At 42.4% G+C, this 16,977-nt stretch overlaps 1 protein-coding gene across 1 annotated transcript in view; it reads left to right on the plus strand.

Annotated features, from left to right (window-relative positions):
• Positions 1-1,216: 1,216 nt before the first annotated feature.
• The window catches only part of LOC311134159 (inositol 1,4,5-trisphosphate-gated calcium channel ITPR1-like), a gene marked incomplete at its 5' end in the record, with an annotated part of 152,309 nt that continues 136,548 nt past the window's right edge, over positions 1,217-16,977 (plus strand). Inside the window, 2 exons of the mRNA XM_084167769.1 lie at positions 1,217-1,308; positions 8,110-8,180. Of these exons, the coding sequence (XP_084023895.1) occupies positions 1,217-1,308; positions 8,110-8,180 (163 nt within the window). The remainder of the gene's footprint in view (positions 1,309-8,109; positions 8,181-16,977) is intronic.

Below are 16,977 nucleotides of genomic sequence, written 5' to 3' on the forward strand. Positions count from 1 at the left end.
CAACAGTTTCCCGTGTGTATCAAGAATGGTCCACCACCCAACGGACATCCAGCCAACTTGACACAACTGTTGGAAGTATTGGAGTCAACATGGGCCAACATCCCTGTGGGACGCTTTCGACACCTTGTAGTGTCCATGCCCGATGAATTGAGGCTGTTCTGAGGGCAAAAGGGGGTGAAATTCAATATTAGGAATGTGTTCCTAATGTTTTGTACACTCAGTGTATTTGAACATGAAAAAAATAGTTATTCACGTGTTTTTGAGTAATTGACGTTAAAGGATTTTTTCTATATCTAGCAATTATAAAATAGTTTGCCAACCCTTTTTGTGAGCTTTCAAATAATATAAAACTGAACCGTGATGAAGACATTGATGTCTCATGGTAGGGTCAAATTTGAGCACCTCTATCTCCTGAATGTTTTGGCATTCCGATCCAAAAAGTCACTTTCTGACCACTTCTACCATGGGCAAACATGTATGGAAGGTTTCGTTGGAATCAAAAGGGGTGCAGTCAGAAAGTGATTGAATTAATATGGAACGACCCTTATTCAATTATTGCTCTGTACGGTATTGTGTGTGAGAGACTTGGCTGTGTTGACGCTCTTCGCTAGCCTATGTCTACACACAAATACACACAGCATGCACCAAACTGTAATGTTTGATTGTTTAATATGTAAACATGGGCCATATCTTGGCATACAATAGCATTGCTTACTTCAAATTCTCCCAACTGTACAAATCCAACATCCCACAGGAATGACAGTCCTATCAAGTTCTGTTGATCCAGTCAAGTTCCAGACGTGCAAACTGCCTGAGTACATTCCTCTAGTCTATAATTCTACCTTGATTAAACAAGGTGGAATTGCTGAATAATTTCTAGATTAATAATTATTCCATGCTGGAGTTATTTAATTGCGCTACTATAAGACATCCTATAGGGGTAAATGTTTGTAATATGTGAATACGTATCCAATCGCAAACATGTTTGTGAACACTTTACCTTATGTTGCCATTATACCTATGTAACTACACATAGTTACTATAAGTAACAATGTTGTAGTTACACAGTAATAGTGGTATAGGTTATTTATTGCATAATATAACATGAAATATTATGTATTTATCAGGGTAAATGACTGTACATCTGTGTGGTTTATTTGTCATGCTAACTCTTGTCTGTTCCATCTTTTCCAGGCACAGTCCTGGGTGAGGCAACATGTCAGACAAGATGTCCAGTTTCCTCCACATAGGGGACATCTGCTCCCTCTATGCGGAGGGCTCTACCAGTGGATTTATCAGCACTTTAGGGTACGTCTGTCTTCCTACTGTTATACTGCTGCATATGAATCCAATCCCTCTCAACTTGAATTCTCATCAAAACCCCACTGATATTCATCACAAGCGTTCTCTATTATTGAATATGTGCATGCTCATAGACTCATGTCTGTCACAGTACAGTACACATCCAAGATCAGACACCGGTCTGTGCACATGTACGCATGCACATACACAGACAGATCCAGGTACCAGTGAAATTATTAACCTTATTGGTGTTTGAAGCCAGGGAGACAGCTGGAACTGCAGCCAAGGTGATAACGTAGAATAATGGAGGGGTTTATTTAACGGCTTAGTCTGAGTCATGGCTTTTACTTCACAAGCTTTAATTATGTTTGCTCCCCCAATGTTATTAGCTAAATAAACCTGTGCTAATTCCATTGTTATTAAAGAAACACAGTTTCATACTGGTTTCAGCTGACGTGGTGAAGTGTATAATAAGAACAGCTAGATTGCAGAATGCTTGTCATTCTGGTGATACTGTTCTATGCCCTTAGAACACGCTTTGATAAATGGCAAGGCAGAGAGTGTTTGGAACTGGAGTGTGAGAGGCAGAGAGGGGTCACATACACTTTTGGAGTCCAGCTGATGCAGTATAGCAGTGGAAAGTGAGGGTGTTATTAGCAAATAAGAGAGTGAGATGGAGGAAAAAGGGAAACAGTAGGAAAGGTGAGTGTCAGGAAAGAGAGGGATGGGGTTGAGCGAGGAACATGTTATACTGAACGGGATAGTGTCAATGGGACACGATGCAGGTGATGTCATATTGTGGGAGGTTTATAGGATGTGTTGGCTCTCTTTCTCTCCCAAGTTGTACCATTAGTAAACCCTGAAATGATGGGCCTAAGTGGCTTAAATTATTTTGCTTCCTGTGTTTGAATATAAATATTGAGAGCTTATGCAATGAACTTTAAAATAAAAAATGCTGATACCCATTTATCAGAGAGAATCAGAGAGTATTTTCACGCCTCAACTATCATCACGGCCACAGTTGAGGGTTGAGGGTTTAGGGAGATCATTGACTGAACCGTGACTGGATTCACAAAAGGCTGATGGACTTGACAACACTTCTGGAAGGTATTAAATTATTTCAGCCTCTAGTTCTCTGGCGTCAGAGCAGCTTGACTGCCTCCTGTTCCTCCTCCATTTTCTGCTCCTGCCTTTTTGTTGTTCTTTTCCCTCAGTGATAATGAACACGGCATCTGTGTTGCCCTTTCCAATCTTAGCCTCCTTGTTTAGCAATCTTAATCATACCTCGTCACTATCTGGCCCTTGAGTCCGTTTCTGCCGTAACATTGACTCTTAACAGCGTAATTAAACTGTGTTGCTCCTTGCTGAAACAAGCAACGTGTTGTAGCAAACAAGGCTTTAGTTGCCTAGACACTAGTGGTGGGGAGTCCACTCAAAATAATAGATTCCTCGATTCCTTGCCCGTCGACTCCCATTTCTGGGTGTCAAGCTAGGAATCGACTCCTAAGATTCAGTAGTTTTGCAATGGAGGAGACGAGTAGTTGCCGTAGGCTACTTCAGAGAACACAGCAAAGAAAGGGTGAGCTAGCGAGGGAGAGAGAGGGGAGGGGCACAGCCAGGCATAGGTAGGCAGTAGTGATGGGCATTCCGAGTCTTTTCGGTGAGCCGGCTCATTTGGCTCCGTTCACGTAAAAGAGTCGGCTCATTTGGAAAAGGGTTAGGGTGAGTTTAAATGCATTTTTTTTTTTTTACTTGTGACATTAATTTGACAATAGCTAGATCCCTTCTAGCGATGATCGTAAACTCATGGGTACACTCGCAATGGCTGCCTGGTATTGTGATGTAATAATTTCCATGATAATGTAGAATGTACATTCAAATGATGTTAACTGATGTGGCTCATGCAATGGAATATATGTTTTGTAATGTCAGTTAAATTGAATCAACAAATCACAGCCCATATTTTACTTCCTGCTTTGCTCCTATGGGAACACTCATTGTCTCAAATCAGATTGGGTCATTCTAATGCGACACGCAGTTGCCAGAAGCCATCTGTCTAACCAAACGTGGAACTCATCTCTAAAAATCGAGATTTTGCTCATCTGCCATTTATTTTTATTTTTTTATTCATCCTTTTTTTATTCTGAAAATTATAGTAATTTATTAAACTTTTATAGCACTTTTCATTAGACAGAATCTCAAAGCGCTTGTTAAGCAAAATAAACAAGTTATTTAAAAATAAGGATAGGCTACAACAGTAGCTAGATCAAGTCTGTTTGAAAGCCTCTTGAAGCCTCCAGCAGATGGACAGCCACAGTCATGAGAGGATCGGGAAGCGCATAGCTAGATGGTCACGCCATCAAAAAAATCACTCCACTCTCCGTAGCCATGACGCACTGGCTACAATGGCAAACCATGCTCGATCAGCTGAGCAAACTTGCCCCAGCTAGCAGCCTAGTGCTAGCTTGTTTGAATGGCCATTACGGTAGCTAGTTTGCCAGCTTGTTGATGAACTTGTACGACACCAAAGTTTTGGGACTGTTCTTAGAAATCAGCATGTATCTTACTTGCTACTTTGTAACATTTGGCCAACATGAGAACGTTTCAGTTAGAGCAGTCAGCTGTGCTGCAGAACTCCGCACACTAATCATGGCAGAACAAACTGCCTTATCATGAAAGCTAATTTGTGCTATTAGCTAGAATTTCACTACACTAACTAGCTAGCTAGCTAGAGGGAGTATTCAGCATTGAGTGTGTGAACTGACGTTTCATATGGATTGATTTGAGACTGGTTCAGCCAGTAAGCAGACACTAGCTAGCAAATTTCCATGCACATTTCGATTTTAATAAATCCAGATTCTAAAACCACAAAACACCTTAGCTAGGACTTGTATACTATTCCAGGTATTCCTTAAAGAGGTAGGGTTTCAAGTGTCTCTGGAAGGTGGTCATTGACTCCGCTGTCCTGGCGTCGTGGGGGAGCTTGTTCCACCATTGGGGTGCCAGGGCAGCGAATAGCTTTGACTGGGCTGAGCGGGAACTGTGCTACCGTAGAGGTAGGGGGGCTAGCAGGCCAGAGGTGGATGAACGTAGTGCCCTCGTTTGGGCCTGAAGGTAAGGAGGTGCCGTTCCCCTCACAGCTCCGTAGGCAAGCGCCATGGTCTTGTAGTAGATACGAGTCTCAACTGGAAGCCAGTGGAGTGTGCGGAGGAGTGGGGTGACATGAGAGAACTTGGGAAGGTTGAACACCAGACAGGCTGCAGCGTTCTGGATGAGTTGTAGGGGTTTAATGGCACAATGGCCAAACGGGAGATGACAAGTGCCTGGAATAGGACCTGTGCCGCTTTCTGTGTAAGGTAGGGTCGTACTCTACGAATGTTGTAGAGCATGAACCTGCAGGATTGGGTCACCGCTTTGATGTTAGCGGAGAACAACAGGGTGTTGTCCAGGGTCACGACAAGGTTCTATGCCATCATTGACTTGAATGGGGATGTCCGTTCTATTCATTATATTTCTATGGCAGCACATGCAGTCAGGAGCGGAGGAGAGGAGAAAATATGCATCTAAAAACGTTATTCGAACTGTTATTATGATGACCGCTGTCATTTGGCTGGTCATTACTGTCATCCAAAATTCCATGACTGTCACAGCCCTACTTGACAGTGCTCATTTGTCAAGTTGCCCACCTTGCACTGTTCTGCCTGGTAATCACTTTTTTTTATAGCAACAGCAGGCAGTAGGCTGTGATGCTGTTGGTTGTCTCTGTGTATCATACTGACCACTGAGAGACAGCTGTATAATGAGCCACCTGGTCTGCAGCTGGTTTAGAGAGGACTGTTCTGTTCACTACTGTACTGGGGGCCTATAGTCTTTGCTGGGCTGGCTTCATCCTGGAACACAAAGCAAGACTGAAGCCCTTTGCTGATTTTACATATCCATCATTACACCTCTTTACAGGCTCAATTCAAAGTTTATTGGCTGCGTACACCGATTTGCAGATGTTATCGCAGGTGCAGCGAAATGCTTTTGTTTCTAGCTGCAACAGTGCAGTAATCCCTAGCAATACAAAACAATACACACATAATCCAGAATGAGCAATCAGAAAGATCTCTGCATTCAAATCAATCAGAACAATCAGAACGATCTCTGCATTCAAATCTAGTTAAATTACATCTTGCAGGTGTCATTAATGCAGATAGGCCTGAATCTATCCATTATCAGCACAATGCAGTTCATCCATGTGATACATGGACAAGATATTAGTCATTTGATATGTAAAACAAATACAACTATCGTAACCCCATTCATTTCCCTTGGGGAGATACTTACAGTGTGTTTTTATCTAAACATAAGAATGTCCTACAGTACAATACATAACCTACACACTGCATGGGCTATAAAAGGAAAATGCTGACTGGACTGGATCCAGAACCCCATGGAGGTGTCATATTTATATTTCAGACTACCTGCCAAGCATCCTGTGTTTTGCAGCCAGTAGTAAATTTAACAGAGCTATTAAGAAATTGATTTTCATGGGTCTTATAACTGTGTAGTTACACTAATTACTACAGTAACAACATTGTGGTTACATATTATTTTATTAAGTGCTTTGTAATTGCAAAATAAGGGAGTTGAGCTTGTTTTGCTATTACACAAGTAGAATATGCCTCTTGTGTAATAAAAAAAAACCCACTCAACTTCATTATTATTAGTTACAAAAATATTAGCCTATGTAACATGTCAATACAATGTTGTGACTAGTGTAATTACAGCTACAGAGGACCACATAGAGGACCACATAGAGGACCTATGTGGTCCTCTGTAGCTCAGCTGGTAGAGCACGGTGCTTGTAACGCCAAGGTAGTGGGTTCGATCCCCGGGACCACCCATACACAAAAAAAATTATGCACGCATGACTGTAAGTCGCTTTGGATAAAAGCGTCTGCTAAATGGCATATTATATTATTATTATATTATTAAAATGTTAGATTCTAATAGTGTAAATGCTTCAGCAGATTTCTCCAAGAATGAGGATCAATACTAAGCCTAATTCTGATTCTTGCATTGCTGCACCAAAATAGGAATCAAACGGAGAGTGCTCGATGAATGCCAATCACAGATGTTCAGGTGTTCAGATTCAAGTGCCTCAATATTAATTCAGCTGTGTTGGTTTTCATAAGGTTCATAAGGCTCAATGGATTTAGATGTTTCGGAGTTAAGTGTGAATAGGCATGTAATAAGAACTATTATTAGTAATAATAAGGGAAAAAAACTGCTCTTGAAACCATGAGGTTTAACGGCCTAAAAGCTTTATTCATAGGCAAAGACCCAATCCTTTGATATTTCACCAGCTTCTCCCAAACCAAATATTTATTTTCATAATAACCCCTCAAATATACACATTTAAGCCAGGAATCTCAGCCGAAGCTGTTTTTGCTCTGTTTATTTTTAGCTTAGAAGGTTTGGCTTAGGTCTGAGTGAGCAGACTGGCGTAGTATTGCTGTGAATGCCCTTACAGCAGGTAGTGGGTGAAACAGCTCACATCCACTGTTTAGACGGTTTGATCTCAGGCCTTTGTGTCCTTATAGGTCTCAATGTGCAGCCTCCAGAGAGGGCAGCTGGATGCCTCTATTCTGCTTGGCCAAAGTTGGGCATACTGAGTTTGACGGCTCCCACAGCAATCTGCCCTCTACAACTCTTGACCAATATTCCTTTTGTTGATACGATGAAGTAGTGGTATTATGCACTGTGATGATGATTGGTGACACATGCAGGAATAGCCTGGATCAAAATGAATGTCATAATGATGAGTGAAAGAGACAGGTTTATAATAAAGATGAAGATTAAAGGGGCAATCTGCAGTTGCTACATCCATTTTTGCAATTATAAATTATGTATACCCATTGATTCTTAAAGAATATAACTTAAAGCTTAGTTCAACTGTCGTACCCCATCAGAACCCAATATATAAGCTTGTTTTACTCCAATGTTTGTAAACAATGTAAATGTAAACAAACACTGTATAGCCTCAAAACATAGTTAAAACTGTAATTTTAATGTCATGGATGAGTTGTCCATGGATGGTCAATCCTTGCATCCAGTCAGTCCTTGCGTTTGTTACCAAATATTGGTGAGCCTGTGCGCCAGTGGCAGCAGTGGCATCACCCAAGTGGGTACTGCACAAATGGTAGTGCTGGAGGAGCATGGAGAGGACGTTGGGCACAGTGAGGTGCGCTGCTGAGACTGCGGACCTATCTGTCTTTAACCACCTGGCTGTGACTGAGTTTCTCCCTCCTCCATCGATGTTTCTTCTACTCTGCTTCGCTCACCATCCAAAGTGCTTGAACTGAACAACCCTCCATGACCCATCCATCAGACTTCTGAACATGCTTGATTAGCTACCGAACACATTTATTGATTTACTTTGATTTCTTGGTGTGTACGCAATTCAGCTTTTAGCTGCCATGTATACTGAAATAAAACTTAACTCAACATCCATAGCTCTGTCTAAGAATTTGAATGTGGTTACATTTCTCCTGTCCTATCCCTCAGCCTTTTACCAAAACAGTGGTGGGGTGCCCAGCTTTGTTATTGTTTCATCTGCAAATTTCCCCTTTAAAGTATTGAGCGACTCAACATCATTGTTTGTACTGTGTGTATACACGTGCATCAGTAGCATCCACTGCTGAGAATGAAAATTGTGGCTGATGTTATCATTTGTCTGTTTCTGGAGGCTAGATTGATGTGTAGTCAGAGAGATGAATGTTCTGAGTGTTTGACAGCTGTCATTTCTCCTCCTGTCCCCAGGCTTGTGGATGACCGCTGTGTGGTACAGCCAGACACAGGGGACCTTAACAACCCACCCAAGAAGTTCCGAGGTAAGGACTATCACTCTGTTCAGTGTGCTGTTCAAATGCAAGCATTCAACCAATATTGTTGGATCAAACAATCAGCAAGTTAAGGCATTGCTTCATGTGACCTTTTTTCACTGTAGTGTGCTCTATCAGTCCAAATCAAATTATAATTTTATTTGTCACATGCTTTGTAAACAACAGGTGTAGACTAACAGTGAAATGCTTCCCAACAATGCAGAGATATTTTTATTTTATAATAGCAAAATATTAACACGGGGAATAAATATACAATGAGGAACGATAACTTGGCTATATACACAGGGTACCAGTACAGAGTGGATGTGCAGGGGTACGAGTTAACTGAGGTAGATATGTACATATAGGTAGGGATAAAGTGAATAGGCAACAGGATAGATAATAAACAGTAGGAGCAGCGTATGTGATGAGTCAAAGAGTTAGTTCGGGTAGCAATTTTTTTACTATTTCACTATCTATACTGAACAGAAATATAAACGCAACATGCAAAGTGTTGGTCCCATGTTTCATGAGCTGAAATATAAGATCCCCAAAATGTTCCATACTCACAAATAGCTCATTTCTCTCAAATGTTATGCACACATTTGTTTATATCCCTGTTAGTGAACATTTCTCCTTTGCCAAGATAATCCATCCACCTGACAGGTGTGGCATCTCAAGAAGCTGAATAAACAGCATGATCATTACACAGGTACACCTTGTGCTGGGGACAATAAAAGGCCTCTCTAAAATGTGCAGTTTTGTCACAATGCCACATATGTCTCAAGTTTTCAGGGAGCGTGCAATTAACATGCTAACTGCAGGAATGTCCACCAGAGCTGTTGCCAGAGAATGGAATATTAATGTCTCTACCATAAACCGCCTCCTACGTCGTTTTAGAGAATTTGGCAGTGCGTCCAACCGGCCTCACAACCGTAGACCACATGTAACCATGCCAGCCCAGGACCTCCACATCCGGTTTCTTCAGCTGCGGGATCGTCTGAAACCAGCCACCCAGACAGCTGATGAAACTGTGGGTTTGCACAACCGAATAATTTCTGAACAAACTGTCAGAAACCGTCTCAGGGAAGCTCATCTGCGTTCTCGTCGTCCTCACCAGGGTCTTGACCTGACTGCAGTTCGACGTCGATCGGACTTCAGTGGGCAAATGCTCACCTTTGATGACCACTGGCACGCTGGAGAAATGTGCTCTTCACGGATGAATCCCGGTTTCGACTGTACCAGCGTGTATGGTGTCATGTGGACGAACGGTTTGCTGATGTCAACGTTGTGAACAGAGTGCCCAATGGTGGCGGTGGGGTTATGGAATGGGCATGGCAGGCATAAGCTACGGACAATGAACACAATTGCATTTTATCAATGGCAATTTGAATGCACAGAGATACTATGACGAGATCCTGAGGCCCATTGTCGTGCCATTCATCCACCGCCATCACCTCATTTTTCAGCATGATAATGCACAGCCCCATGTCGCAAAGATCTGTACACAATTCCTGGAAGCTGAAAATGTCCCATTTCTTCCATGGCCTGCATACTTACCAGACATATCACCCGTTAAGCATGTTTGGGATCCTCTGGATAGACGTTTACGACAGCGTGTTCCAGTTCCCGCCAATATCCAGCAACTTCGCACAGCCATTGAAGAGGAGTGGGACAACATTCCACAGGCTACAATCAACAGCCTGATCAACTCTATGCGAATGAGATGTGTTGCTCTGCATGAGGCAAATGGTGGTCACACCAGATACTGACTGGTTTTCTGACCCAAGCCCCTACCTTATTTTTAAGGTATTTGTGACCAAACGATGCATATCTGTATTCTCAGTCATGTGACATCCATAGATTAGGGCCTAATGAATTTATTCAATTGACTGATTTCCTTATATGAACTGTAACTCAGTAAAATCCTTTAAATTGTTGCATGTTGCACTTATATTTTTGTTCAGTGTATTTATCAGTCTTATGGCTTGGGGCTAGAAGCTGTTAAGGTTCCTGTCGGTTCCAGATTTGGTGCACCGGTACATGCGGTAGCAGAGAGTCTATGACTTGGGTGTTTTTATGGCCTTCCTCTGACACCGCCTTGTATAGAGGTCCTGGATGGCAGGGAGCTCGGCCCCAGTGATGTACTGGGCCGTACGCGCTACCCTCTTTAGCGCCTTGCGGTCTGATGCCAAGTAGTTGCCATACCAACAAGTGATGCAGCCGGTCTAGGTGCTCTTAGCGGTGCAGCTGTATAACTTTTTGAGGATCTGAGGGCCCATGCTGAATCTTTTCAGCCTCCTGAGGGGGAAGAGGCATTGTCGTGACTTCTTCACAACTGTGTTGGAGTGTGTGGACCATGATCATTCCCTAGTGAAATGGACACCGAGGAACTTGAAGCTCTCGGCCCGTTCCATTACAGCCCTGTAGAAATGGATGGGAGTGTCCTCTGCCCTCTGTTTCCTGTAGTCCCCGATCAGCACCTTTGTCTTGCTGACGTTGAGGGAGAGGTTGTTGCCCTGGCACCACACTGCCAGGTCACTGACCTCCTCCTTATAGGCTGTCTCATCATCGTCGGTGCTCAGGCCAACCACTGTCATGTCGTCAGCAAACTTAATGATGGTGTTGGAGTTGTGCGCTGCCACGCAGTTGTGGGTGAACAGGGAGTATAGGAGGGGACTAAGCACGCACCCCAGAGGGGCCCCCGTGTTGAGGGTGAGCGTGGTTGATGTGTTGTTGCCTACCCTCACCACCTGGGGACGGCCCGTCAGGAAGTCCAGGATCCAGTTGCAGAGAGAGGTGTTCAGTCCCAGGGTCCTTAGCTTAGTGATGAGCTTGGAGGGCACTATGCTATTGAACGCTGCAATAGTCAATGAACAGCATTCTCACGTAGGTGTTCCTGTTGTCCAGGTGGGAGAGGGCAGTGTGGAGTGCAATAGTGTGGAGTGGATCTGTTGGGGCAGTATGTGAATTGGAGTGGGTCCAGGGTGTCTGGGATGGTGGTGTTAATATTAGCCTTTCAAACCATTTCTAGCTACAGATGTGAGTGCTACAGGGCGATAGTCATTTAGACAGGTTACCTTGGTGTTCTTGGGCACACTATGGTGGTCTGCTTTAAACGTAGGTATTACAGACTGGGTCAAGGAGAGGTTGAAAATGTTGCCAGATCGTCAGCGCATATTCTGGGTACGTGTCCTGGTAATTCGTCTGGCCCCACGGCCTTGTGAATGTTAACCTGTTTAAAGGTCTTACTCACATCGGGTACGGAGAGCGAGATCCCTAAGTCGCCTGGAACAGCCTGTGGTCTCATGCATAGTTACCGGAAGTGTGCATAGAAGGAATTTAGCTCGTCTTGTAGGCTCGCGTCACTGGGCAGCTCACATCTGGGTTTCCCTGTGTAATTCCGTGAAAGTTTGCAAGCCCTGCTACATCCTCCGAGCGTCAGAGCCGGCATAGTAGGATTCGATCTTAGTCCTGTATTGACGTTTTGACTGTTTGAAGGGTCATCGGAGGTCATAGCGGGATTTCTTATAATAGTCAGGATTAGTGTCCCACTCCTTGAACACGGTAGCTCTAACCTTTAGCTCAGTGTGGATGTTGCCTGTAATCTATGGCTTCTGGTTGGGATATATACAGTTGAAGTTGGAAGTTTACATACGCCTTAGCCAAATACATTTAAACTCAGTTTTTCACAATTCCTGACATTTAATCCTAGTAAAAATTCCCTGTCATAGGTCAGTTAGGATCACCATTTTATTTTAAGAATGTGAAATGTCAGAATAATAGTAGAGAGAATGATTTATTTCAGCTTTTATTTCTTTCATCACATTCCCAGTGGGTCAGAGGTTTACATACACTTTGCGACCAAGCTTTAACTTCCTGACTGATGTCTTGAGATGTTGCTTCAATATATCCACATAATTTACCTTCCTCATGATGCCATCTATTTAGTGAAGTGCACCAGTCCCTCCTGCAGCAAAGCACCCCCGCAGCATGATGCTGCCACCCTTGTGCTTCACGGTTGGGATGGTGTTCTTCGGCTTGCATCCACCTTTTTCCTCCAAATATAACGATGGTCATTATGGCCAAACAGTTCTATTTTTGTTTCATCAGAGCAGAGGACTTTTCCCCAAAAAGTACGATCTTTGTCCCCATGTGCAGTTGCAAACCGTAGTCTGGCTTTTTTTATGGTGGTTTTGGAACAGTGGCTTCTTCCTTGCTTGCAGCCTTTCAAGTTATGTCGATATAGGACTTGTTTTACTGTGGATATAGATAATTTTGTACCTGTTTCCTCCAGTATCTTCACAAGGTCCTTTGCTGTTGTTCTGGGATTGATTTGCACTTTTCGCACCAAATACGTTCATCTCTAGGAGACAGAATGCGTCTCCTTCCTGAGTGGTATGACGGCTGCGTGGTCCCATGGTGTTTATACTTGTGTATTATTGTTTGTACAGATGAACGTGGTACCTTCAGGCATTTGGAAATTGCTCCCAAGGATGAACCAGACTTGTGGAGGTCTACAAATATTTTTCTGAGGTCTTGGCTGATTTCTTTTGATTTTCCCATGATGTCAAGCAAAGAGGCACTGAGTTTGAAGGTAGGCCTTGAAATACATCCACAGGTACACCTCCAATTGACTCAAATGATGTCAATTAGCCTATCAGAAGCTTCTAAAGCCATGACATAATTTTCTGGAATTTTCCAAGCTGTTTAAAGGCACAGTCAACTTAGTGTATATAAACTTCTGACCCACTGGAATTGTGATACAGTGAATTATAAGTGAAATAATCTGTCTCTAAACAATTGTTGGAAAATTACTTGTGTCATGCACAAAGTAGATAATAATAATTGGTCATTTAGCAGACGCTCTTATCCAGAGCGACTTACAGGAGCAATTAGGGTTAAGTGCCTTGCTCAAGGGCACATCGACAGATGTTTCACCTAGTGGGCTCGGGGATTAGAACTAGCGACCTTTCGGTTACTGGCACAATGCTCTTAACCACTAAGCTACCTGCCGCCCATAGATGTCCTAACCGACTTGCCAAAACTATAGTTTGTTAACAAGACATTTGTGGAGTGGTTGAAAAACTAGTTTTAATGACTCCAACCTAAGTGTATGTAAACTTCCGACTTCAACTATACGTAAGGTCAATGTTGGGATGACTTCATCGATGCACTTATTAATGAAGCAGGTGACTGATGTGGTAAACTCCTCAATGTTATAGGATGAATCCAGGAACATATTCCAGTCTGTGCTATCGGAACAGTCTTATAGTGTAGCATCCGCTTCATCGGACCACTTCCGTATTGAGCACTGGTACTTTCGGTTTGAGTTTACAGACCACTTCCGTATTGAGCACTGGTACTTCCATTTTGAATTTTTGCTTGTAAGTAGGAATCAGGATGATAGAGTTATGGTCAGATTTGCCAAATGGTAGGCGAGGGAGAGCTTTGTATGCGTTTCTGTGTGTGGAGTAAAGGTGATCTAGAGTTATTTCGCTCTAGTTGCACAGGTGACATGCTGGAATAAATTGAGCACGCCCCCTGTGCTCTGATAACATTACACTGGACATGATGTCAGCCTGAAAAAGCTGTGTAGAGTCTCTTCTCTGAAGCCATCATTACATGGGGATTATAACTAAGTACTGTATGTTTAACCCAGTGGTTTGTACTCCATTTAACCATTAGATCAGTAGTTGACACTGAGGAGATGTAAAAGGTATTTTGAGACATGGAAATGTGACCCCTGCTCCTTTGTTATGAAATTTGAACTGGTGTCTTTGTGGAAATGAAGCTGTACTGAAGCTACTTAACCTTGCGTTCACCTGCCACCCTCAGCCCCTGACTGAAATGTGGCACTAGGCTACATAACAGTACAGTTAGTACACCACAATGTGTCACCTAGTGAGAGGCCTGTATCCTGTGTTGACTCTGAGGGGAAAGTATGTTTAACTCTGATGCCCTTTGTTCTTTTACCACTAAAACTCAATGTGAATTTTCCTCTATATTATTCTTATTATTTTATATGGCAGTGGCAGCATTTAGAAATTAAGATTTGTGCAAATGTATCATATGTCTTTGGACTGTAAAACATTCTGTGAAGCGATTGATGGCAAAGTGCCACATTTCTTATAGTTATTGAGGCTGACGTGTAGAACTAGCCAAATGCAGTCCATTTCCTGCAAATGTAAGCAGTATGGATTACGCTAGGACATCTCTCAGAGCTAAGTGTTCAGAGACTGTCTAGAAGTCTTAAACATGATTGTGTGTGAGTAAAATATACTATTTTCTGGCAGTTTCTCAAGGCATTCGGGATTCTTCTACTACAAGTTATGAGTCATGCTTTTGATCAATGTTTGACATTAATGAACACAGCCCAGGGGTTCTTGCATTAGATCAGATTGATCTTCATACATCTTTCATGACAAGTCTGATAGACTTCACTGTTAATTTACACATTTCCATCAACAGGTGAGCACTCAGTTAATATAGATTGATGCAGTAGTGTGGGTGATGCATCCCACTGGGTGTTAGACTCCAATGTGTTTCCAGGGTTTGGTTTTGCTCTCAGTAATGTTGTCTGTGAAGTCACAAAATGTTTGGTGGTTTTGAGGCCCATTTGTGATAGCCAAAAGCAACCCCTGGTGTCTTGGTTCCAATGCAAACCCTTCTTCCCAGCTTGCTGTTATTGGGGTTTGGATTTGAGCACGCTGAGGCAGTAACAAAAATAGTTTTTTTGTGATTTTGTTAACTTTGCTTTCACTGTAACTAGAGCTTCATATCTTCAGAGGCATCTTAATCCATGAACAACAACACTGTCCTCAAAGAAAACACTTTGGTACATCTACGAGTGTGTTTTGATGGCACTGCTGTTTTAAACCCTACCACATTTCATACTTGGATGTTCTGGAATTCACCTTTTATTGCTTTAACATGTCAAATGCTACGTGTTTGTTGTTTAATCATTCAACAACATCAAATAGTCGGGAGGACTCGGAACAATTACTGTGATTAGAGAAGTGAAAGTACATTGGGACTCGTGCCTTCACTGGGGTTCGTCATAAATTGCCATGGGTGCCAATCCTATTGCCATAGAAATGGCATATTGACCTTTCCCAGGTGGAGATTTCAACAGTGGATGAAGTATGCTACAAAATATCTAATTTTAGCGCATGTTGAACACATTGGCTTTGTGCGTAGCGCAAATGCTGAATTTCATAATTTATTGTATATTGGTAGACTACATAATAAGATAATAGACTACACTCTCATTTACAGTAGCACTTTGATTAAAACTACATTAGGTTATTTTGGAGAAAATTATATCTACCAGGCAGCTATGGATTTGTATGATTGGTTGGGGGATATATCAAGGTTCTGTTTTGAGCTTTATTCTCAGACGTGGCGAAAATATGTAACTAGTCACATTTTATGTCAACCTCCACTAACTCAAAACCATACAGCCTAGATGTTATTGGGACTTTAAGACTGATCAGTGATGTGTCAGACAGTAAAGCACGTGTAGTGTTTACAGTAGAAGCCTCCCTCCATCTCAAGGTCAGTGCAGCAGGATGATTCTGGCATCAGCAGGGAGGGCCATCTGGGAGTGGTTGTGAGACTCCTGCTGATGGGCTCCTGGAGGCGCTGGCTGCATACTGTCTCTGTCTCTGTCTCTAATGGAGCCCTTTTCAAATGAGCACAAGGCCTTGGCAGGCCTCCAGAGCAGACCTTTGTAAATCAATTTTTGAGTGAAATGACGTGATTGCCAATGTGAGTTACATTTACTCTAATCAAGGTCATGGACATTTAATTGACCTTTTTATCCCTGAAAATGATGAGCCCCACTTTACTTTATATAGCACTTCATTGTCACACAAATCACTCTCTATTTGTGACCGACCGGCTCGATTTGGTCTTATGTAGCAAAATGAAATGATGTTTTTTACATTGGATAACAGTAGAGACTCAGAGCTAGAAAATGATATATCATACAGTACAGTTGAGGAACAATGGGAAAGTAATTCTGCTTTGAAAGTTGATAAACTTGTAACCCCACTTTTGAGAAAATGGCCCTTGAATGTTTTGGTACACCTACTGGAGAGCTCTTCTTTGTCTACACCCATTCACCATCGTTCACACCCTCTTAAGCCCCACCCATCTCTTTAAGGATTCACGTGAGGCCATGTGCTATATAGAGTGAGTACGGTAGTGTACTAAACAACCAAAGATTTCAAGACTAAAGGCTGGTTTATACTACGTCTATCGACATGTCTGTAGACAGTTGTCGCAGTGACATCATGAACATTCTATTGTCGTCCGACATCTAACTTGTCGTTGTCGTTATGAAAAAGTATAAACACAAAAACAACAGGCTGCATGAAATCAGCAGCCTGGTGGTCCAAAACCCATCCATTTAAAAATGTCAATCTAGCAAACCACGCAACTAAAAGCAACTTTCTAAACAATGTTTTGGGTAGTTTCTAGCTTGTTAGCTAGCTAGATGATGCTGAGTTAGCTGGCTAGCCAATTCAAATAATGACCATATCATATAGCTGACAACGTCTTAACTTTAGCTAATTTGTATTCGCTATTACAGGAAAATAAACTCACAACAAGATCATTATTTACAAGTTAATGGCGAGTTAATTACAAAAAATGGCTTATAGCTGTGAGTGTGACGAAATAAAAGCAGGGCATTCTACCGGAGATTTTTAGAACTTGGACACTGTCTCGTTGGCCTAACGTTATATCCTAAATTGACTTTGGTGCAGGTCATGTTGTTCTTCACATTACCGTCTCTGGTAAA

The sequence above is a fragment of the Coregonus lavaretus genome (genome assembly GCF_964263955.1).
Source record: "Coregonus lavaretus genome assembly, chromosome: 8".
NCBI classification, from domain to species: Eukaryota; Metazoa; Chordata; class Actinopteri; order Salmoniformes; family Salmonidae; genus Coregonus; species Coregonus lavaretus.